The 25,128-nt window shown below is 47.8% G+C and overlaps 1 protein-coding gene across 1 annotated transcript in view; it reads left to right on the top strand.

Moving 5' to 3' along the window:
* Positions 1–3,505: 3,505 nt before the first annotated feature.
* ARHGEF15 (Rho guanine nucleotide exchange factor 15) overlaps positions 3,506–25,128 on the top strand; it is a 43,998-nt gene continuing 22,375 nt past the window's right edge. The window contains exons 1-7 of the mRNA XM_039327793.1: positions 3,506–3,734; positions 5,244–6,089; positions 8,410–8,470; positions 13,415–13,470; positions 15,614–15,846; positions 24,302–24,462; positions 24,827–24,979. Coding sequence (XP_039183727.1) covers positions 3,647–3,734; positions 5,244–6,089; positions 8,410–8,470; positions 13,415–13,470; positions 15,614–15,846; positions 24,302–24,462; positions 24,827–24,979 — 1,598 coding nt within the window. The 5' untranslated portion in view covers positions 3,506–3,646. The remainder of the gene's footprint in view (positions 3,735–5,243; positions 6,090–8,409; positions 8,471–13,414; positions 13,471–15,613; positions 15,847–24,301; positions 24,463–24,826; positions 24,980–25,128) is intronic.

The raw sequence follows: 25,128 nt of genomic DNA, 5'->3' as shown, positions 1-25,128 counted from the left end.
CTTGAGGGAATCTCTTGAGTCCGTTGCATTGCTGTAGCATTGTTAGAATTATTATTAAAAATAGTAGGGTGCAATTACACTCTTGCTTTTTCTCCATTCGTTCCCGATTGTCGGGAGACAGGTTTGCCCAGCCTGTTCCTAAATCTTGAAACTTCCTACTAGGTTTTTAATTTTTTTCTGACAGGATTCCTTGAGGGCTAGAAACCTGAAGGTTATTTTCAAAAGATCCTCGGCAGCAGGTGACATTCATTCCAGTGCATGAAAGACGCTGCTGTTTGGATTTGCTTTTCATTTCGTTTCCCAGCTTCTCGCACAGGCCCTGATCAGGCTGAACGCTGTTTTTTCCCAGCTGGATGGGCGTGTGAGAACCACACCCTGGGAAAGTCTGATAGGAGATGGGAGAACCAGTTAACCAGAGAGCAGGATGTGCTGCCAGTAAGCAGGGCAGAAATGAATGAGATTGCAGAAATCCATTCCAAGTGATGAATCGGGAGGATCGTGCACGGGCGAACCCTGTCAGGGATTTGCAGATGAATTTATTATGCCTTCTTGAAATCCCGTTCCAGCTAGTCTTTACAAGACATTTTTGCTTGGCAGACTGTAGATCTAATCCCTCTGACTTGCATTGCAGCCAGCAGCTGAGATTTCTCTGCCTTGGCTTGCAAGAAGCCGATGAAAGATTGTAGATTGTACAACATAAAAAATGTAGGATTCTGTGTTTAGCTTCTCCAAGGAAAAAGGGCGGGAGAATTTGCCTGCAAGTCACAACGTGGGATGTGTAAGTCCAGCACCGAATGGAATGAAAAGTGTTGGGCCAAAACTAGAAACAGCTTAAGGTTCAAATCCACCCTAAAGTTTGCAAACTCCGACTTTGAGCCAATCTCTCCTTCCCCCTCCACCCTTCCCACCTCACAGGGTTAGTGTGCTGGGGAAAACAACAGTGGAGATACAGGTAGTCCTGGACTATTCACCATTCATTAAACAACTGATGTTACAACAGCACTGAAAAAAGTGACTTACGACCGGTCCTCACAGTTATGACCGTTGCAGCATCCCCAGGGCCATGAGATCAGATTTGGGCACTTGGCTACTGGCATGTATTTATGACCATGTGATCATGTGCTCGCCATTTGTGAACCTTCCCAGCCAGCTTCTGACAAGCAAGTCAGGTTTGCTTAATGATCACATGATTTCCTTAACAACTGCATTGATTTGCTTAACAACTATGGCAAAAAACGGTCGTAAAATGTGGCACAACTCACTTAACAGTTGCCTTGCTCAGCAATGGAAACTTTGGCTCCACTCTTAGTCATAAGTCAAGGACTCCCTGTATAGATGTAATATGAATATTACAAGGAATGTTGTTGTTGTTGTTGTTGTTAATTGCGAAGTCATGTCCGACCCATCACAACCCCATGGACAACGTTCCTCCAGGTCTTCCTGTCCTCTACCATCTTCTGGAGTCCATTTAAGTTCACAGCTACTGCTTCAGTGACTCCATCCAGCCATCTCATTCTCTGTCGTCCCCTTCTTCTATTGCCCTCAATCTTTCCCAGCATTAGGCCCTTCTCCAATGAGTCCTTCCTTCTCATTAGGTGGCCAAAGTATTTGAGTTTCAACTTCAGGATCTGGCCTTCTAAAGAGCAGTCGGGGTTGATCTCCTATAGGACTGACCGGTTTGAACGCCTTGCAGTCCAAGGGACTCGCAGGAGTCTTCTCCAGCACCACAGTTCAAAGGCCTCAATTCTTTTGCGCTCAGCCTTTCTTATGGTCCAACAAGGAATGTTACAGCTCTCAAATATCTATGGAGGTTCTCAGTCATCCAGCTCATGGTTGTTCCAAAGCTGTTTTTTCAGAAGGAAACTGGACTTTCTTGCTTTTTTTTGAAGACGTATCGCTTCTCATCCAAGAAGCTTCTTCGGCTCTGACTTGATGGTAGGGAATGGAAGGATTTATACTCCTTGCAGACAGCTGGTCAATTGTCTTCTTTTAGATCAGTGGTCCTTAACCTTTTTGAACGAATTGCCCCCTTGAGCCAAAGAGGAAGTTGTCATCGCCCCCCTCCCCCAACATAACCTCTCAATCACAACATAGGAAATAATTCTTCAATTTATGCAAACCCTTTTTTTGTTTTCTTTAAAATTGTCATCAGGACATATCGATGCAAATAATTTATTTCCAGTCTTTTTCCCATATCTCACATATTCTGGCCAATGGCGTGCCACTGTATGGGTAGAGGCTGCTGCGCAATGCGCATGAAGATAAGCGATGCGTATTCACATATGTACGGCGTTCTGTACTGAAGCTAGCTGGAGGAACATTTGAAAACACAATTCAATCCACTAATAGCGAGCGATCTGATGTTTTTGTATGACAGATATACAGCGATTCACTGTACGAAAAAGTCTCAAAAGTGTCCTCAAAACTTCTTGCTCCCTGGGGGGCAATATCGCCCAGGTTAAGAACCACTGTTTTAGATCAGAGGTCCCCAACCTTTTGGGCACCAGGGACCAGTTCTGCGGAGAGCGGTTTTTCTGTGAGTTGGAGGGTGCGTGGTTTTGTATGCTGCCTGCATCCCAAGGATGGGGCTTTGCTTGTTTGTGGCCCACTCGGGCGCAGCTACAGTGGGCTTGGCAGACTGGGTGGGCGTGGCCACAGGATGGGTGTGGCTGCAGTAGTCATGGCAGATTGGGTGGGCATGGCCACCTTGATGTTGCTTATGGGGAGGGACACCTGTGGGAGCTGGGCAGGATTGGGAGAGCTCCAGGGGGTCTCTGGCGGGTGGGATGGTGGGCTCCCCAATGGCGGCTCCAGGCTGGCTGTCCTTAGGCCAGTGATGGCGAACTTTTAGAGACCACGTGTGCTGGGGCGGTGGCGCGTGCCCACAGAGAGGGCTCTGCATGCCGCCTCTGGCACGCGTGCCATAGGTTTGCCACCCCTGGCATAGCTAGAGGTCTATGGAGATTCTCAGTCATCCAGGTTGTGGCTGTCCCAAAGGTGCTTTTTTCAGGACCCAACTGGACTTTCTTGTTTTTCCTGGAAGACGTTTCGCTTGTCATCCAAGAAGCTTCTTCAGCTCTGACCGGATGGTGGGGCAATGGAAGGATTCATATTCCTTGCTGACTTCTTTGAAGAAATGTTTTCAAGGAAAAACAAGAAAGTCCTGTTGCCTTTGGGCCTTTTTATGCTTTTGGGCTCAAGGCTCAAATGGCATAAAATACACCTCCCTCCCTCCCTCCCTCGTGGCGCAGCGCATAGATTCAATGAAGGCTATCTCCATTTTCTCTTCTTCTGCAGGAAATGAAGCCACAGGGGAACTGTTGCAGATGACCTCCCTGGAGTGAAGATGTCCTCCTTAGACCCCCTCCCTCCCGCCACGCCTCCCTCCCAGAAACCCACTCGCATCATCAAGCCTCGCCCACCCACCAGGCCACGCCCCTACCTGCCCCCCAGGCCAGACTCCACTAAGCTGCTCCGGGTCCCTACCCCGCCTTTGCCGCTGGAGAAGGATGAGTGCTCTCAGGTCACCGAAGTGCCAGGTGGCCCACCTCAGCCCTTGGACAAGCTGCAGAAATCTGGTGCCGTTCGCAAGATCGTGGTACACTTCGATCGAGCGGGACCTCCAGAGAAGGAAGAAGCCGAAAAAATGGTCCGATCGCCGCCTTCCAGCTGCCAGCAGGATGAGAACCAGGAAGAGAAGGCCATTAAAGAAAAAGAGGTCCAGGATGGGTTGGGTAAGTGGGCCAGCTTTGATTGGGGTGCCGAAAGTAGACTTTGCCATGATCCTTTGGATGGCTCCATGCAGGTTTCTGGACAGCATTTTGGCAACTAGATTCCCCTTAGATCTGGCCCAAAGCCACCCATCTGGCTTTCGAGGCAGGATTAGAACTCAGAACTCTCCCCACTCCTAGTCCAGCCCTTTTAAAGATGGTGTCAGACCTGCTTGCTGGGCAGATCCTGAGCATCTTTGAATCTGGAGTCCAGCCTGGAGCAATTAGATTTCAGTTCTAAAAAACGGTAAGTCAACTGTTGGAGAAAATCACTAGCTAAATTGGAAATAAATGCTGCAAATGAATGCGAGCCCGGAGATTTGCATAAAATCCATCTTCGTCGTCCTCAGCAGTTTGCAAGACAGCCGAGTTGTTCAGTTCTGCCCACTTTGGGTTTCCATCAGTGAAGTAGAAACACACAGCACATTTCTGAGTCTCATCTTGATTCCATCCAGGCTAGAAACAACATCGCAAATACAATTAAAATTTTGGGAGTTGCTTGAATCTGTAAACGGGGGGGGGGGGGATTTCATGAAATGCTTCCCCGTCCTGTGTTTTTACCTGCCATGAATCAGAAGTTTTCTTCCCCTTTTCTTCTCCTTCATTCAGTAGACAGTGTGGTCTAATGGTTAAGGCACCAGGCTAGAAAGCAAGAGATTGTGAGTTCAAGTCCTACCTTAACCATGTAAGCCAGCTGGGTGACGTTAAGCTGGTCACCAGGAGATTGTGAGTTCTAGTCCTGCCCTGTGCACAAAAGCTGCTGGGTGACTTTGGATCAATCGCCAGTAGGCTGGGAGTTCTTGTCCCGCCTTAGGCATGAAAGCCGTCTGAGTGACCTTGGGCCATTCACTAGGCAACTGTGAGTTCTAGTTTGGCCCTATGCACAAAAGCTGGCTGGGTGACTTTGGACCAATCATCAGGAGGCTGTGAGTTTTAGTCTCGCTTTAGGTATGAAAGCCAGCTGGGTGACCTTAGGCCATTCACTAGGTGACTGTGAGTTCTAGTTTGGCCCTATGCACAAAAACCAGCTGGGTGACTTTGGACCAATTACCAGAAGGCTGGGAGTTCTCGTCCCGCCTTAGACATGAAAGCCGGCTGGGTGACCTTAGGCCAATCACCAGAAGGCTGCGAATTCTAGTCCTGCCTTGTACACAAAAGCTAGCTGGGTGACTTTGGACCAATCACCAGGAGGCTGGGAGTTCTCGTCCCGCCTTAGGCATGAAATCTGGCTGGATGACCTTAGGCCAATCAGCAGGAGTTTGTGAATTCTAATCCCGTTCTAGGCACAAAAGGCAGCTGGTTAATTTTGGGCTAGTCAGTCTTTGTCTCAGCCCAACCCACCTCTCAGGGTTGTTGTTGTGGGGAAAATAGGAGGAGGAAGGTGTGCTGCCTTATTTGTAAAAGCAGGAAAAGTGGGATATAAAGAAAGAAAGAAATCAGATAAAAATTATCTCTCTTCCTCTGCTTCCTCAGATCCCTGCAAGGATACCCAGCCATCCGTATTGTCGATGGTGGAGCAGAACGGGCTGGATTTGCCCACTTCCTGCCTGTCCGGCTGCCCCTGTGTTTGCCATCAACAAAACCCAGGGATGGTCTTGGTTTGGGTCCCTGCAACGTCCCGGCTGCAGGAGGGGGATATGGAGAACGGGCTGGCCTCAGACGTATCATCCTCTGCCGATGAAGGGGGGGGCTCCTTCCAAAAATTCCTGGGACTCGGTGCACCGCCTACCCAGCCTTCCTCCATTGCAGCGGGCAGGGTCCCGAAATCTCGCCGCTTGTCCCGAAGCAAAAAGCCTGTTGACTCCCCGCCGTCCACCAACGGGCATCCCGAAGGGGGTGTCGTCCTGACAAGTTACCGTTCCACAGCTGAGCCCCTTCCCCTACGCTGCCCGCCGTTGATGCCCAAGCCGCCCCGTCGCAACAAGGGAGGTGGCTCTCTCTCTCTGGATGGCGAGCTCCTACCTCCGGCCATCCCACCGAAAGCCCCCGTGAAACCGCCTCGCAGCTCCTTGGGACCCTCGGCTCGTCGGAGTTCCCTCCAATACCCGCTTGAGATGAACCACCTTCCTGGCCGAGTCTCCCCTTTTGCTGTTGGGGAAGGCTTTCTCATGTTGCCTCCCCCCACCCAGCCACCCCCACCTCCCCCCAATTCTCAGACCCCTCCGCCCCTCCCCATTTCTCAGACTCGCTCCCAGATGTGCTCAGCCCCCCCTCTGCCCTCCCAGCCCCCTCCCCTGCTGCCCCAAGGTCTCCCTCCTCCGCCAACTCAGCCACCGCCACCTCTGGAAAGTTCACCTCTGGATGACAGCCCTTTTCAAGGTACTTTTTTGACCCCTTTGGGGTACAACTGTATCTCCCAACCTCAATTATTTTAATATGTGTGGACTTCAATTCCCAGAATTCGCCCAGCCAGTTTTGCTGGCTGTGGAATTCTGGGAGTTGAAGTCCACACATCTTAACATAATTGAAACTGAGGAACTTTGTGGTAGCTGGCTTGGAATTCTGGGAGTTGAAGTCCACACATCTTAATGTAGTTGAAAATGAGAAACTTTGTGCTAACTGATTGTGGAATTCTGGGAGTTGAAGTTCACACATCTTAATGTAGTTGAAAATGATAAACTTTGTGGTAAATGGCTTGGAATTCTGAGAGCTGAAATCCATACATATTAATGTGGTTGAAACTGAAAAACTTTGTGCTTCCTAGTTGTGGGATTCTGAAAATTGAAGTCCACACATCTTAACATAGTTGAAAGTGAATAATTTTGTGGTCTAAAGACGGGGAAAAGGGATATTATGTTGTCACCCACTATCAAGTTTTTCTTAGCTAAGGGCTGCCTGGAGAGGCAAGATCCCAAAACTGGAGGGGGTATTTTTGCTTGGGGAGGGCAAGGAACACAAGAGACCTTTCAGTTCAGAAAGTACAAAGTTTGAATTTTTTTTCCACATGCAGCAGCTCAATTTTTCTGCTCGAAACCCTTTGGGGTCTTCCCAACGTCTCATTTCTCTCTCAGTAGCTGCTGTGCACTAGAAGCTGTGCACTGAAAATAAAACAGTGTTTTGACTCAAAACATTTGACGTATTGTTACAGTGCAAAGGTTTTATTTACTTAGACCTTCAGGAAAGATACTATCTCTGATCCGATTGGAGAGGGTCACTCTCTGTTACTTCTCCTGCTGAGAATGTGGCTTGGCTCATTTATTTCGAGTTGCACGTAGACCTCGACTTATGAGGGTCACTCTCTGTTCCCTCTCCTGCTGAGAATGTGGCTTGGCTCATTTATTTCGAGTTGCACGTAGACCTCGACTTATGACCGTAATGGAGCCTGCCTCTTACGGTCGCAAGTAAATACCGGTTTTCAGCGAAAACATTGTAAAGTGGTCATATGACCATGAGACTCTTCAAATGGCTGTCAGTGCAAGCCAGTTGCTGAACACCCAAACTACATTTACATGCTGGGGAGACAGGCAGCCATTGGAATTTTAGAAATGGGTCGTAAGTAGACAAGATAAGAGATAAGATAACCTTTATTGTCATTTTTTTACTGTGGGCCCAACGGCACACATCAAAAATGAAATTTAGTTGCCCGCTCTCAAAGTGAAACACATACATGACGCACACCTAAGCATACTATGTACAACATACCGTATATGCTGGCATACAAGGCGACCCGGCGTATAAGACGACCCCCGTCTTTGTCGCCGAGTCGCATTCCTAGAACGTTGTCTTATATGCCGGAAACTACCAGTATTTCCGGCGTACAAGACGACTCGGCGTATAAGACGACCCCCGTCTTTGGCGCCGATTTTAACGCTTGCGGAAGTCGCCTTATACGCCGGCATTTACGGGTATGTATAGACCCAAACCCCTACATATACCTAGCACATAAATATTAAATACTGTCCATCTTGAATATATAACGGAAGGAGGAAGCTTGAGAGTTCACAAGGTTAATGCTGTATGGAATGAAACTATGGCTGAATCTGGATGTTCTGCTTCGGATACCACGAAGCCCCCTCCCAGAAGGTAACAAGGAAAACAAGGTGAAAAGGATGAGTAGTGTCCCAGATAATCTTGTGGACCCTGATCAAGCAGCGCTTCTGTGCTATGTTCTGGATGGGTGGAAGGGAGCTGCCAATGATCTTTTCGGCTATCCTCACCACTCTCTGCACCGCCTTCCTGTCTGAAGCAGTGATGCTTCCAAACCAGACTGTGATCGTCCCCCTGTAGAAAGTGGTCAGGACAGAGGAAGGAAGATGTTCTTTTCTCTGTGGAAGTATCCCTGTGGAAATGCATGGTAAATTCCAGTGTTGCTACACAATCGGTTGTACGTCGAGGACGGCCTGTGTTTGATTCAGACTTCCTTAACCTGATGCATTCCGGAAGTGTCACACTGCAACTTCCATCCTCCTCAATCCATACTAGGAGAAATGCTTGATGTGTTAGCAGGGGTTCTCAACCTTGGCAACTTTAAGACTTGTGGACTTCAACTCCCAGAATTCCTCAGCCAGCGAGAACCCCTGCGTTACAGCAATGCTTAGGTCTTCTCTAACGTCCATAATCTGTGCTTGTCTGTGTTACAAACTTAAATGTCCTTTTCTGCTACCCCACTCACTGACTCTGCAAACTGTTTCTTCTATAGGTGGCTGTGAAAATGAAGAGAGCAGTTTCAGCGACTCGGAGACGGACAAGTCAGACAACAGGTGTGTGTTGTTTCCCTGCTTTCTTGAAATTCCAAAGGGAGAGATTTACCTGGGTGTGCAAGCAGGGTGGCAGTTTACACTTTGAAGAGTCTCATACAGGCAGTCCCAAAGGTGCTTTTTTCAGGAGGCAACTGGACTTTCTTGTTTTTCTTTGAAGACATTTCGCTTCTCATCCAGGAAGGTTCTTCAGCTCTGACTGGATGGTGGGGCAATGGAAGGATTTATACTCCTTGCAGACAGCTGGTCGTTTGCATTCTTTTAGAGAGTCGTTGAGACCACTTGGAGGTTTACCTGGGTCCTCAGGGTCACCTGAGTGGTGCAAATGTGTGTGTAGAGCCTTCTTGGCTGCAGAATGTTTTCTGCCCTGTGTCCCTTTGCTGTTGAAGATGGGCACAGGCTGTTGGGGATGAGTCTATGTTGTCTGCATCTGTGTTGTCTGTAGTCTGCAATGTTTTCTGGAAATCCATTCATCTTCCTGCACCATTCGAAAGGTGTTCATCCCAAACTGCATCACTAAATGTCCATGGAAAGAAAGAAAGAAAGAAAGAAAGAAAGAAAGAAAGAAAGAAAGAAAGAAAGAAAGAAAGAAAGAAAGAAAGAATAAAGTTGAAAGGGGCCTTGGAAGTCATCTAGTCCAACCCCCTGCTCAGGCAGGAAACCCTATACCATTTCAGACCAAAGGCTGTCCAGCTAGTCCTCAACTTACAACAGTTCGCTTAGTGACTGTTTGAAGTTACAACGGCACTGAAGAAAGTGACTTAAGATGTTTTTTCACATTTACGACTGTCACAGCCTCCCCATGGTCACGTGATCAAAATTCAGATGCTTGGAACCTGACTCATATTTACGACAATTGCTGTGTCCCACAACCACGGGATCACCTATTGCGAGCTTCGGTCAAGAAAAGTCCACGGGGAAGCCAGATTCACTTAACAACCGTGTTACTAATGTAACACCTGCAGTGATTCACTTAACAACTGTGGCGAGAAAGGTCGTACAATGGGGGGGAAACTCACTTAAGAAATATTTCCTTAGCAACTGAAATGTTGGGCTCAGTTGTAGTCGTACGTCGAGGATTACCTGTGTCTTGATAATATCAATTGATCATTATCTCTGGAGGATTTATAACTTCTGAACAAGGAGAAAATAGAATAAAAGCTATGGAAGCTGATATTAGCTTGTGCTCCTATGCCATTTGTTCCACAGAAATTTTGCTTTTTGCAGTTGTAAGCAGTTGCTCTACCATCTAGAAATATGGTTATATATTACCAAAGCTCTCATGTCTGAATGTTTGTATCCTTCAATTGGTTGAAATGGGCCTCTCTAGTAGGACAAATGGGCTAGTAGGTTTGGTGTACCTAGTCCAACAAGTTAAGAATTTTGCTAAAAGTAGGCAATCCATTCGGTCATTTCAGAGATATTTGCTTACTAAAACAGAGAAACAGATTAACCAAAGCAGTCAAAACAGCAGTGGAACTAACTTCTGACTTCCTGCTGCCTTCCCCATGGACTTTCCTTGCAGAAAGCTAGGAGGGAAAGGTGAAAATAGGGCAATAATTTTTGAATCAATATACTTCAAATGGGTTAACTTACAAAATGCAACTGCAGTCTGAGACCCATGACTCCCCTGTGATTGAAATGTGGCAAAATTGTGGCCGCTTCAGTCCTGCCTCAGTCAGCCATGATGAAGTGATCATCACTTCCAACGCTCCCTCCCGGTTTCCTACAAGGAAACTCAGTGGGGAAACCAGTGGGAAATTGGAAGTCACTCCTCCTGCCACTGGTTTTTTCCCCATCCATGGTCATTCTGTCATTCTGACCCAGGACTCCTGTGGGACCGAAATTTGGCAAAGAAATGGCTGCTTCAGTGCTGCCACGCCAACACACTGCTGCGTCAGCCACAGTCACTTGATCGTTAATTTCCACCTTTCCTTGCTAGCTTCCTGCAAGGAAAGTCCATGGGGAAGCCAGCAGGAAGTCAGAAGTTGGTTACACTGCTGTTTTGGCTGCTTGTGTTTATTCTGTTTCTCTGTTTCAATAAAGAAATATCTCTGAAATGGCCCTATGTGGCACAGGTTGCTTACTTTTAGCAAAATTCTTAGCTTGTTGGACTAGATATGCCAAACCTATCAGCCCATTCTCCCACTGGAGGTGCCAGTGATGGCCATGTTGTTCAGCTCTTTGATGCCCTGGAATATAATCTGTCAGTTATTCACTGTATTCTTCTTAAATAACAGATTTATACAGAGAAAGATATATATAAAAAAGAGAGCTTTCAAATGTTCTTCAAGACTATGAATTTTGATTATTGCTTGTCTGGCACAAGAATAGGGGAACAGATATTTTCTCTAATTATTTGAAAAGGATTTTCATGAGGGAAAGAGTATATATTAATCATTGCTGTCAAACAAGCGTTACAAATTAAGTAATTATTAAGAAAGTAATTTGATGAGGAAGGAAGGTCCAGAGAAGGAATAGAGCATTTGTGGTTTTGAACATCTCTGTTTCTGATTTCTTGAATTCATGGGATTTTCTAAAGCATTAGCAGCAAAAACAAAAACAAAAAATCTTCCCAGTGACATCAAAATTAAAAATTTGGGGGAAAACCAAGAGGGTTTATCCTATATTCAAGGTTCTCTGTTTGATGCTGGATGAAGATTTAAGCACCAGTTTAAAATATGGGTTGGCCTCAGTTTCCCACCATTTATTTAGGAACCTTTCAAAGCTACAATGACGCTGAAAAAAGTGATTTACAACCAGTCCCACGCTTATGACCATCACAGCATCCCCAGTCACGTGATCAAAATTTGGCTGCTTGTATTTACAATGGTTGCACCATGCTGGGATCATGTGATCGCCATTTGCAACCCTCTCAGCTGGTTTCCAACAAGCTCAGTCAACAGGGGAAGCTTTAACCACTGCATAATCCACTTAACAACTGCAGGGAGACACTTCACCACCACGGCAAAAAAAAAAAAAAATCTCGAACTTCGTAAATGTCTTGAACAGTTTGTAAAACTGCACGACTCACTTCACAAACGCCTTCCTTAGCAATGGACATTCGGATCCCGTAGTGCAGTGTTTCCCAAACTTGACAATTTTAAGGCATGAGGACTTCAACTCCCAGAATTCCACAGCCAGCAACGCTGGCTGTGGAATTCTGGGAGTTGAAGTCCACATGCCTTAAAATTGTCAAGTTTGGGAAACACTGCCGTAGTGGTAAATCAAGGACTATATTTAATTACTTGCTCAGTTTGAGTCAGACTCCTGATGATTTTGTGGACACATCTGTACAGGTAGTCCTCAACCCTACGACCACAATTGAGGCCCAAATTTCTGTTGCTAAGCGAGATACTTGTTAAGTGTTAGGTTTTGCCCCATTTTACGACTTTTCCTGCCACAGTGGTTAAGTGAAACGCTGCAGTTCTTAAGTTAACATGGTTGCTAAGTGAATCTGGCTTCCCCATTGACTGCTTGTTAGAAGGTCGGAAAAGGGGATCCCGTGATCCCTGGACTCTGCAATCATATGAATCTGTTGCCAAGCATCTGAATTTTGATCTCATGATCGGAGATGGTGCAAAGGTCATAACTGTGAAAAACGGTCATAAATTCCTTTTTTCAGTACGGTTGTAACTTCGAACGGTCACTAAGCAAATTATTGTAAGTTGAGGACTATCTGTCTACAGTACTTTTCTAAATAGTAGTATGGAAATGGTTTGCAAATACCTTCTTCCCAGTATAATCTCCAATGCTAGGACTTCTTAGTGGTATCCCATCCAAGTAGCTATCTGCCTCAACCCTGCTCAGCTTGCTTGAGTTACCTAATGTTTTTTAGGTGCTTATCTACTATGTTAAGACATAAGATCAGGGCTTTTCAACCAGTGGTACGGGTACCACCTGTGGTACATTGGCACCTGGCAGGTGGTACGCGACCATCCTAGAAAAATGGCAGCGGGGGAGGGGAATGAGCTGAACTGGTAGCAGCACTGCACAAGCCTGAGTGAGAGATGGCTGGAGCTGCAGGGCTGTCAGGGCTCAGTGGAAGCGCCAGGATCAGTACCGCTTTCCAGCTGATCGGCGCTTCTTCGGGGCTGTCAGGGCTCAGTGGAAGCACCAGGATCAGTGCCAGGCTCCAGCTGTAGCTTAGCGCTGATCCTGGTGCTTCTGCTGAGCCCTGAAGAAGCACCAATCAGCTGGAAAGCAGCACTGATCCTGGCGCTTCTGCTGAGCCCAGAAGAAGCACCGATCAGCTGGAATGTTGCAGCATCTCCAGGGTCTTGTGATTTACATTCAGATGCTTGGCAACTGATTCATATTTATGACGGTCACAGTGTCCCAGGGTCATGTGAAGTGACCAAAACCTGCTGCAACCACCCAGCAGATGGAGGGGGAATAAAAACCAAATACCCCCCACCCCACCCCTGCTGCCAATTCTCAACAGAAATGCTCACAGCAATGAAAACCTTGGACAGGAGGAAGAGCGTGGGCAGGCAGATATCTTGCTCGGCCGTGGCTTGGGGGGCACTTTTTTCAGTGCCATTGTAACTTCGAACAGTCACTAAGCGAACTGTTGTAAATCGAGGACTACCTGTACTTTATCACTTTTTCCTTTTTTTTTTTTTGGTCATCAAGTTTTTGACACCTTGCTAGGTGACTGGTGGTTCTCGGATGTTGCCATATCCTAAAAGTGGTACAATAGGTGAAAAGGTTGAAAAGCCCTCCATAAGATGACTTTGGATATAAAGTGCGAATTGAATTTAAAATCCACAAACCAAGAATGCCATTTGTGCAAAAGGTGTGCAGTTTCTTACTTCTATTTTTTTTCCTCCAGCTTTGCTCCAAATGTGGACTTACAAGCTTCTTAGCCAAATCAACAACTGCAGAATTGATCTGCTCTTAGGATTGCTTATCGTTGGCTTTTTCTGTTTTACCCCTATATCACAGGCACTCTTCGGTGCTACCGTCTAAGAGTCCAGACTGGGGGCTTTGCTTGCAGGATGGTAAGTGGACCGCACATTTATTTAAAAAAAAAAAAAATTGAGAGCAAAGAGAAACCCAGGAAAATTGACGCAGTTACAGACACCGAACAGCCTCTGACTCAATTTCTTTTCCTTCTTCTGAAATCCCTTGTGAAATTCTCTCCCATTTCCTAAAGGGGTGTTTCTCAACTTTAAGATGTGTGGATGCTGGCTGGGAAAGACTGGGCGTTGAAGTCCACAAATATGAAAAGTTGAGAAATGCTAGCCTGAAGGCATAGTTCACTGCTGAGATGGTTTAAAAGCCCTGTTTAGGGTGCTGCCTCATTGCTAAATGCTTGTGCTACCATTCCCTAATACAGTGTTTCCCAAACTTGACAATTTTAAGGCATGAGGACTTCAACTCCCAGAATTCCACAGCCAGCGTTGCTGGCTGTGGAATTCTGGGAGTTGAAGTCCACATGCCTTAAAATTGTCAAGTTTGGGAAACACTGCCCTAATAGTTACTCATTTGAATTTCCTTCTTTAGGTTTTTAAAGTTCACTTACAGGGGCTAGATGTGAAGACCATGTGCTGGGGACATTCCTAAGAACTCACTATGCCAGTGTTTTTCAACCTCAGCCATTTTAAAATATGTGGACTCCCAGAATTCCCCAGCCAGGAATTAAAGGATTGTCTCCTTTGGCATACTCTAATCCAGTGTTTTGCAATCTTGGCGATTCTAAGATGTATGGACTTTAACTCCCAGCTATGCTGGTTGGGGAATTCTTGAAGTCCAGAAGAATAACTGCCTTAGATTAATTAGGGAAAAAAGCACTTTATTCATACAAATAGTACCCAGATCAGAAAATAGCAACAATGAAAACCAGGTTTTCTTAAACTCTTTGCAATCTGAAGGTGATAATTAGAAAATAAAATTATTATACCTCCAGAATATATTCTGCAGAAGAGTAAGAAATGACTTGATGGCAGATAATCAATCAATCAAACAAACAATCAATATCAAACAATGCAATTCTGTTTCAACTATGTGTGGATTTCAATTCCCAGAAGTCCACCGTCAGTCCCAAACATGATAATTGGAAAATAAAATTATAGCCCCAGAATATATTTTGCAGAAGAGTAAGAAATGACTTGATGGCAAATAATCAATCAATCAAACAAACGATCAATATCAAACAATGCAATTCTGTTTCAACTATGTGTGGCCTTCAATTCCCAGAAGTCCACCGTCAATCCCAAACATGATAATTGGAAAATAAAATTATAGCCCCAGAATATATTTTGCAGAAGAGTAAGAAATGACTTGATGGCAAATAATCAATCAATCAGACAATCAATGAATGAATCAATATCAATCAATACAATCTTTAGTTTCAACTATGTGTGGACTTCAGTTCCCAGAATTCCACAGCCAGCTACCACAAAGTTTCTCAATTTCAGCTATGTTCAGCTGTGGGGACGTCAGCTCCCAGAATTCCACAGCCAGCAATGCTGGCTAGAGAATTCTGGGAGTTGAAGTCCACACATTTTTAAATGGCTGAGGTTGAGAAACACTGCACTGTACCCTTTACTTTACACAAGTCAAAATGGTTTTTCAGATACACTTACAATGTCAACAAGAAACTGACAGCTTTCTCAGAACCCTAGGCCAAAACTGGATGATTGCAATCTTGATGGGGTTGTTTTTTTTTATGAAGGATAGGTTTTCTTCGACTTACAACCTTTAATTAGTGACCATTCGAAGTTACGACAACACTGAAAAAAGTGACTTATGACCATTTTTCACACAACCGTTTGCCGCATCCCCGTGGTCACGTGATCACAAATTTGGATGCTTGACAACTGGCGGATAGTTATGACACAATTGCAGTGTCCCAGGATCATGCAATCCCCTTTTGAGACCTTCTGACAAGCAAAGCCAATGGGGAAGCCAGATTCACTTAGCCGCTGCGTTGCTAACTTACCAACGGCAGTGATTCACTTAGCAACTGTGTCAAGAAAGGTCGTAGAATGGGCCGAAACTCACTGCACAACTCTCTCGCTTAGCAAAAGACATTTTGGGCTCAATTCTGGCCGTCAGTCGAGGTGTGTGGGTGTGGCATGTTATTCCCCAACCAAGGTTCATTGTGTTGTGTCTTTCTCTGCCTTCTGATGTCTTGCACAGAGCCTTTGTATCAAACGTATCGCCAGGCTGTCATCTCCAAAGAGATCAAGAGGCAAACGGTTCCCCGCAACAGTAGTTTCAGCAGCTCGGACTACAGAGCCCCTTCTCCTGGCGAAGGGTCGATGGGGCCCCAGGGCTCCATCCCTCATAGCACCCTTTGGCAGGAGCTGCCCGCTGTACGAGAAAGTGGCGTTTTGGAAAACATCAGCCCAGAAGAAAGGAAAATGCAGGAGGTAACTCTGACAGGACTTTAGGTAGAGAGGCGTTCTCCAGCAGGATGACTGTAGAGTCCAAATGGATGGGTTCTATGACGGCCTTCCTGCCTGGCAGACTGGGTAAAACTTCGGCCACACCCCTTCCTTTGGGCGTGACCCCAGTTTTGACTCAGTCTCGAAGCCTGGTAGAAGTGCGAGAAGCAGCTCTCAGAACAAACTAACTTAACTTAAAAAAAAAAAAAAAAAAAAAAAAAAAGGGAATCCCCTCTTCCTCCAGTTGAACGAAAATTTGTCTGGCAGCGGATAGGACTCGAGAGAGGCAGCCGGGATCGGCGGATTCGTGAGTGGGGCGTCAGGGACTAACGGGAGGCTTGGAGCCGGACCGGATCGCTCGCCCGCCGATAACCGGCCCACCGAGCAGCTGTTGGGGCGGGGGTTTCACTACCGGATTGCTCGCCGCTCTCCGGGGCCGCCAAACAGCTGAGCGGTTCGGGCGATAGAACGAGGCGCCGCTCAGCGCCAAACAGCTGAGCCGCGCGGAAAGCGTGATTGGGGCCGATAGAACGAGGCGCCGCTCAGCGCGAAACAGCTGAGCCGCGCGGAAAGCGGCTAAACCGCGGCGCCGCTCGGCATAGACCAGCGGAGCGGCGCGAGAGCCTCAGAGTCAAAGATCCGCCATTGTTTGAACCTCGTGGATTCCCGGGCTAACATTAGGAGGCGTGGTTTCTTCCCCATTCGCCATTTTGAGCGAACGGACCTTCCCGCCGTTTTCCCTTGGGGGCGGGGCCATCCGGACTCCATTCCTTTGCAGACAAAGGGGCAGCCCTTAAGCTAAAATCCGGGATTATCGCAAGAAACTGAGACAGGAGGAAGGAAGAGGGAAAAGGAAGAGAACCCTTTCTGATCGTGGTCTGCTGCCACAGCCACAGACAGGGGGAGAGAGAGGTATAAACTGCACTTTCTCTGGACTAAGTGAGGAGGTGAGGAGGAGTATTTTTCTCTGACTGTTCCTATAGTGACCTTTAGTCACTGCCTTGCAGGATCTTCTGTCCAAAGACTCCTGTCTGTCCGGCCATTGTTTGTATAGGCAGAGGAGGGCTCAGCCCCAAACATCTGCATCTGATCTGCGTATCCTGTCCCCCACTCCAGGCACTACCTACTCGGGGTGTCTGGCACAATGGCAGACAATGTCTCGTATTCAGTCACACAGGTCCCTCAATTGTCCCCCCCACAGCAACAACAAAAACGCAGATCTTCTGAATCTGAGGTGGGGGGGAAGAAGAAAGCTAAAACAAAACACCTTTCTCAGAAGGGACAGTCTAAAACGGCTGAGCGAGAGGCTTTGAGGAGACATTTGGCTTTAGAAAGACAAATTAGCAGGGCACAGAGAACCAATGCCAATGGGACAAATTCGGTTTCCCCTGTCCCAGCGGTGGCACCCAGCACAGACCCTACTGCCGAGGAAGTGCTTAAGACTTGGTCTCCTCCTGGGGAAACTGAACAGTTAGACTCCTCCAACCCCTCCTCACCAGCTTCTTCACCCGACCGCACCCCAGCGCCTCACTCTAACGACAAAGCGCAGGAGGGCATTTGGTCGGCACAATTCCATGCATTCATGCAGGATGCATTCTCCCAGTTCATGGCTTCTAAGGGACAAGTGGCCTTTCACACACCCCGTAAGGGTCGGGCTAGGCCACCCCCTACCAGCACCTCTGAAACTTCCTCTCAACTGGGAGAGGGTGACTCAGTGGACCTCGACATGTCAGACATGCCCCTCTCGGAGGACGAGGAGACGGCACCTGAGCAGGCAACGAGCTCTGGACTCTTTAACCCAGCGCTCCTAAAATCACTCCTGGTAAAGGCTGTTTCCACAGTCAACCTAACATCAGTACAGGATGAGAAGCCCTCAACAAGCAAGGAGGCCAATCCTCTGTTTGCCAAAAAGGTTCCACAAGATAAGTACATCCCATGTGCGGAGGTCTTCATGACCACGCTGGAGGAACAATGGTCCTCACTTGCAAGCCCACCGGCACCAAACAGCGCGGAAAGAAAGCTTTTCAATCTATCTCCCTCCTTCTCTAACATGTTAGAGGTTCCCACTGTCGATAACCCATTAATCTCATTATTTTCTACCTCCGCGATTCCAGGAGACATGGCGGAGGTCTTGAGGCCTGAGGAGAAGAAATTTGAACACTCACTCCGGCGTTCCCATATGGCTGCAGCCTGGGCGGCCAGAGCAGCCACTTCCTCATCTTTCTTCGCGAGGGCCAGCATCATGTGGCTGAGGGAACTGCAAGGCACGGTGCCTCCAGACCAGGTCAGAATACACCAAACATTGGCCAAGCTCCTCGCGGCCTCGCAATTTGTCTCAGACGCTTCACTGTACGCAACAAAGTATGCGGCTAGATCCATTGCGGCCACAGTGGCCTCACGTAGGCTACTATGGCTCAAAAATTGGAAGACAGACCTGAGGTCCAAATGGCGTCTTTCGACGTCCAAATACAGTGGAGTAGACCTATTTGGTTCCATTCTGGACCCACATGTCAGCGAAGGCAGAGACAAGAAAAAAATCCTAGTACACCCATCAAAGAAGTTAGACAGGAGAGGCAGTCAGGACTTCCGGAGACAGGGTTCCCGCCCAGGAAGCCCCTGGGAATGGAGGCAGCCCTTTCGATCAGGGCAATCCTGGGACTGGCCCAGAGGCTCACGATCCTTCTACCCCAGACAGGATCGAACCCAGGATCGCCAGAGCCCGGGAGCCAGGGGCCAGTTCCAGTCCAGACGCCCATATAGGGGAGCGGGAGGCAGATCCTTTAAACGCACCAAGTGACGCCAAACAGGATACTCCCATTGGGGGTCGGTTAGGAAATTTCATCAGGGTCTGGGAGCAGACCACGACCGACTCCTGGGTCCTGGAAACGATCAGACATGGCCTGACCTTAGACTTCTGCTCTCCCCCACCAAACCGGTTCATCAGATGTCCCATCTCCAGAAGAGCACACAAGACGAGGCTGATAACTTCGGCTATAGTCCACCTCCTGTCAATTCAGGCCATAGAGAAGGTACCAAAGGAGGAGGAGGGAAGAGGATTTTACTCTATCCTCTTCGTCATCCCAAAGACATCAGGAGGGTGGAGAGCAATCTTGGACCTGAAGGGCCTGAACTATTTCATAAAGTACAGGAGGTTCAAGATGCACTCCTTAAAGTCCATACTAGCCAGCGTCAGGGAAGACGATCTACTATCCTCAATAGATCTCACAGAGGCGTACCTACACATCCCCATCCACCCCAGCTACCGGAAATTCCTCAGATTTACCTACGCGGGGCGACATTACCAATACAGGGCATTACCCTTCGGACTGTCGTCAGCACCAAGGGTATTCACAAAGATCTTAGCTGTACTAGCGGCCCATCTCAGGTTGATTCCGGTTCGCGTCCAGTTTTATCTGGACGACATCTTGATTCAGTCCAGATCTCGGGAACAAGCAAGGACAGATCTCAAGACCACAATCCGAACCCTACAGGGGCACGGATTTTCGGTCAATCTAAACAAGAGCCACCTCATTCCCTCAAGGAGACTGCAACACCTGGGCGCGGTGATAGACACGTCACAGTGCAGGGTATTCCTTTCCCAGGAGCGACTGATCAGCATATCCAAGCTAATCCACCAAATTCAAAAGATCAGGAGAGTGCCCTTGCTACAACTCTCGAAGCTCCTGGGAAAGATGATATCTTGCATGGGCATCATCCCATGGGCAAGGCTCCACTCGAGGGAGTTGCAGTGGTTCCTCCTACCCTACCAGAGGAGGAACCTCAGCACCTCCAACAGGAGTGTGCTGGTACCAGCACAGGTGATGAAATCACTAAAATGGTGGCTATCCCCCATGACACTCAAGGGGAGCATATTCAGGGAACCGAACAGGGTCACGCTCACGACAGATGCGAGCCTGTTCGGATGGGGAGCCCATCTGGGGACCCAGATAGCACAGGGCCAGTGGGGTCAAAAGGACCTGTCACACAGCATCAACTGGCTAGAGCTCCGGGCCATACACCTGGCCCTCCGTCATTTCTCACACCTAGTAACGAGGAGACACGTCCTCGTGCTTACAGACAATGTAGCAGCCAAGGCACATGTAAACAAGGAGGGAGGAACGAGATCAGTGGAACTAATGAAAGAAGCATTGGTTCTGGCTCGGTGGGCAGAAGCCAATGTGAGTTCCATCAGAGCGGAACACATCTCAGGGGAAACAAACACCCAGGCGGACTCCCTGAGCAGAGCCAAGGTGGACCAGTCGGAATGGCGTCTGGACCCGGCTCTCTTCGAGGAGATCTCCCGGAGGTTCGGACAACCGCACCTAGATCTATTTGCCAACCACAAGAATACACAACTCCCCAGGTTCTTCTCCAGATTCCCGTCCCCGGGATCGGAGGGAACGGATGCTCTCAGGTGCCGGTGGCCGGCGCAACTCCTGTACGCCTTCCCACCGCTGCCACTAATACCGGCAACCATACGCAAGATGATCCTGGAGGGCGCAGAAATGGTCTGCATTGCCCCTCACTGGCCACGGCGCCCGTGGTTTGCCGACCTCGTGGACCTTTCGATATCACCTCCGTGGAGGATTCCCCCGGACAGGGTAAAACTCAGTCAGGGCAAGCTTGTACACCCAGATCCCCAGTGGCTACAACTAGCCGCTTGGCATTTGAGCGGCAAAGCTTAACTAAACAATCTTATTCTGCAGGGGTGATATCGATCATACAGGCATCACGAAGGGCGTCCACCAATAGGATTTACGACGCTACATGGAAGGGATTCTGCAGGTGGTGCGCTTCGCTTCACCTAGACCCGACCGCAGTATCTATCCCCAATATCCTAGACTACCTATTGGAGGGTCTTAATAGGGGCCTGTCAGTCAATACCATCCGCAGACAGATTTCGGCCCTCTCAACCGTACTCTCCTGCGACAACTTAACTTCCCTAGCACAACATCCAGCGATTAATGCCTTCTTAAAAGGGGCGTCTAACACAAAGCCCCCAGTCATACACAGGTACCCGTCCTGGAACCTGCCTAGGGTCCTTCTAGCCTTGACATCTGCACCCTTCGAACCTCTTGAAACATGCTCACTCCATCACCTATCACTGAAGGTAGCTTTCCTTGTGGCAATTACTTCGGCAAGGAGAATTTCAGAACTAGCAGCTCTGTCAGTAAGGAAGGATCTGTGTACCTTTTTCAAAGACAGGGTCGTTCTTAGACCAGACCCGACCTTCATCCCGAAGGTAAATAGCACCTTTCACAGACCTCAGGAACTTACGCTTCCTGATTTCTGTCCAAGACCCAAACATAAGCTAGAACACAGATGGCACAAGCTAGACGTACGGAGAGCACTGTGTTTCTACGTGAAACGCACCTCGGCTTTCCGAAAGACTGAAGCATTATTTGTGTCCTTTCAACCATCAACTATGGGAAAGAAGGTATCTTCTTCCACCATAGGCAGGTGGATCAGAGCCTGCATAGCGCAGGCCTACGTCTCACAGGATTTGCCAGCACCCACTCAGGTGACTGCCCACTCAACTCGGAGCGCAGCCACATCTGCGGCGTGGCTAACGCAAGCTCCGGTGGAAGAGATTTGCAGGGCCGCAACCTGGTCCTCACCTTCGGTTTTCATTCGACACTACCGTTTAGACTCCCTAGCAGCAGCAGACGCGGCTTTTGGCAGAAGAGTTCTTCAACAGGTCGTATCTGCTCAGAGTTCGGTAGCCTAGACATTCCCTCCCAGGGGGACATGAGGGCTTTGGTATGTCCCATCCATTTGGACTCTACAGTCATCCTGCTGGAGAAGGGGCGTTGTCTTACCTGAACGCCTTTTCTCAGCAGGATGATGTAGAGTCCAAGCCCACCCAGAGGATAGGTCTAGGCAGGGATATAATAAAGATATAATAAAGAGCTGCAAGGTTAATTCCAACAAAGTTTCTCGCCTAAGTCAAAACTGGGGTCACGCCCAAAGGAAGGGGTGTGGCCGAAGTTTTACCCAGTCTGCCAGGCAGGAAGGCCGTCATAGAACCCATCCATTTGGACTCTACATCATCCTGCTGAGAAAAGGCGTTCAGGTAAGACAACGCCCCTTTTCCCCATCAGACTGAATTTGAGGTGTCTGAAATGCTTCAGAAATTTCCTGAGCAATTAAATCAGTGGAATGACTTGCTTCCAGAAGTTGTGGGTGCTCCAACCACTGGAGTTTTTTTTTAAGGAGATTGGACAGCCATTTGTCCGAAATGATATAGGGTTTCCTGCCTGAGCAGGGGGGTTGGACTAAATGACCTCCACGGTCCTTTCTGGTATTCTGCTTTGAGAACGATCAAAACATGCAGCGAATACACGGAGGAGTTGTACATTGTGTTGGTAGGGTTCTTTTCCCTCAGAAAATGAGATCATTTTAAGTTCAGAGTCATCCTTATTGGCAGTTTGGGACTGGGTGTTTCACCAATGAATTACGACTCGAGCTATTTCAGCAGATTAATATTATTTTTCCAACTAACGTGGCAGTAGGGAGACTGTGTATCTGAATGGTGGAGATGAATTTTGTGCTGGAGTCCAAACTTTCTGATTTTCCCCTCCCCCCATAATGAGACACTTGTAATTGTAAATTGTGTTAGTGATGGAATAAAGCAAAATAAGAGCCACTCCCAAGCACAGATATGTCCTGGTGACTTGTTTTTTTCCTGCTGTATCCTCAGGATACAGGATATATCTTGTTCCATCTCTTGCTGGTATTGTGTTATCTCCTTTAAACAGCCAACAATCTGTTGCAATTTTCCCATGGGTAAAATCTGACTCATCTACTACAGGTAGTTCTCAGCTTACAATGGCCTCAGAAAGGGTTTTGAATGCCCCGTAAAATACTTCCGACTGTCATAAAAGTTTTGCCAGTTTTCTGCAAAAAAAAAAAAAAAACACCCATTCGGGAGAGTGAATTCACTTAATGATCACAGGATTCGCTTAATGACTGCTGTAAAAATATAAAAAAAAAAATCATGTGGGCGCCTCAACTTATGACCATAACAACTTATGACTGCAATTCCGGTTCCAGTTGTGATTGTAAGTTGAGGCCTGCTTGTATTATATTGCAAGTAGGTGATCCTTCTTAAGGGGCAGACTCTGAGCCTTGCTCTGTCCACTTATCTGGTGAAGATTCCTGAGGACTATTCTTTAAAAAAAAGGGTCTTGCTCTTTACCATCGAATTTATCAGCTGATCCCCAAATTGGAGACTTGAATCAGTCTGAACGTTGGCTGACCGTTTGGTGAGAGGGGAAATAGATGATTTGTCAATTCTTCTGGTGTGTCTATTCAGTGTTGTTTAGACCAGCGGTCCCCAATCTTTTTGGCTTGAGAAACCGGATGGGGGGAGGGGAGGGTTCTGTGCGAGCAGCAGTTGTGCACGCGTGCGCACACACAGCTCCATTTGTGCAGGTGGTTGGCCCGTGGGCCTGCCAGGTGCACAAATGGAGCTGTGTGCGAAAGCACGTCTGTGTGCTGGTCACGGAAGTGCAGCTGCGTGTGTGTACTCACCTGCCACTAGCATGGCCCGGTGTCAGAGCAAGAACATCCAATGTTAGAGGAGGGAATTGAGTTTAATATTATGTACTAAGGCAGTGGTTCTCAACCTTTTTAATGCCGTGACCCCCAACCAGTTGTAAGTCGAGGACTACTCAACCGGTCGTAAGTCGAGGACTACTCAACTGGTGCAGCACCGTTTGCAGAATGGGACTTTTGGCGGGCTCAGCAGGGCAGAGACAGCCTGGACAATTCCTATTGGCTTTTGAAAGCCAATAGAATTAGACTCTATTCAAGAGAGTCTATTCTATTGGCTTTCAAAAGCCAATAGAATAAAAGGGAGTAGCACAGCTAAGGAAAAGGGGAAAAAAATGGCGGACTGCGTTGTTTGGCGACCCCCGGGAAATGGTCGTTCGACCCCAAGTGGAGTCCCGACCCACAGGTTGAGAACCACTGTGCTAAGGGGAGGGGAATCCAGATTTTGGCTTCGGTTATGTATGTGCCGATGCTATGCTGCTCGAATAAAGATTCTTTAAGGTAAACAATGCCTCAAAGTTCTTTGAAGAGTTTCATCTGTCGGAACCATGACACCCAGTTCTGAACAGCCCAGCATCGGGTTGCAGCCCGGAGTTTGGGGATTCCTGGTTTAGACTGCCCTTGAACGTGGATTTAGGGCTCTTTTGGATTACCGCTAAACCTGTGTCCAGAAAGAGCTCAGCTACTTCCTGGCGGTCTTCAAACACACCTCCAGGGTGCAGAACCAGAATGAGATTTGATAAGGGGCAAGTCAAGACCTCATAAATTTAGAGAAGCTGCCCAGAACGTAATGCTCACCGTGCTTTATTTCATTCATGTCTATCGGGTTCTTTCTGCCTTTGTCACTCATTCTGCCTTCTTTGTGGTTCTTGGCATCTGTGGTCAGAGTCTCTTTGAGGTGGTGACCTCTGAAGCCTCTTACCTACGCTCGCTCACCCTTCTGATCGAGCACTTCATGGAGTCTCGGGAGCTGGCTGGCACCATCCTTCTGCGCGAGCACCGCATTCTTTTCTCCAACATACGCAAAGTCCAAGAAGTCAGCGAAAGGTCAGTTCCCTTCTCTTCCCATCTTTCTTCCACTCTGCATTGCCCTGGAATGCATTCTCAAGATTGAAGGTAGCCAATCACAGAATTCCCAATTCGCTGTCAGCCTTCCTAAAGGACTTGATCACCACGTTCAGAAGGAATCACACTCTCCCAAGTGGGTTCTTCTGATCGCGGGGGATCATCTGTGATGAACAGGAGGCTAATCAATTATCCAACTGTACGACCATCGGTTTAATCGCTACCCCTCCCAACTTCAAAAGGTGGAAGTGGATCCCCGTCTAGAGAAAAACAAGCTTGCTCTTTTTTTGCTCATGCTTCTGTGAACGCTCCACATATCTCTGATGCCAGTTCTTCCACTTGACAGGTTCTTACAGGATCTGGAATGGCGGTTGGCTGAAAGCCTGCAGATCTCAGACGTTTGTGATATTGTAGAGGATCACGCTCAACAGAGCTTCTCAGTCTACATTGATTACGTCCGTAACCAGCTCTACCAGGAGAAGACCTATAGTAGCCTCATGTGAGTAAGTGAGGAGGGAAGGAAAACCAGTCCGCCCACCCGTCCTTGGGGAGAGTGAAGAATTCCAATGAGTGGAGGAATTATTTGGAGAAACCCCTTTGCCTGTTTTCCCCAGCTAATGTTGACCTTGCTGAGAATTCTGGGAGTTG

This window comes from Crotalus tigris, unplaced genomic scaffold (assembly GCF_016545835.1).
Source record: "Crotalus tigris isolate CLP2741 ecotype Arizona unplaced genomic scaffold, ASM1654583v1 scf7180000024367.1024689, whole genome shotgun sequence".
Classification (NCBI taxonomy): domain Eukaryota; kingdom Metazoa; phylum Chordata; class Lepidosauria; order Squamata; family Viperidae; genus Crotalus; species Crotalus tigris.
Note: the sequence above shows the minus strand (reverse complement) of the source record. Positions and strands in the feature narration are given on the sequence as shown.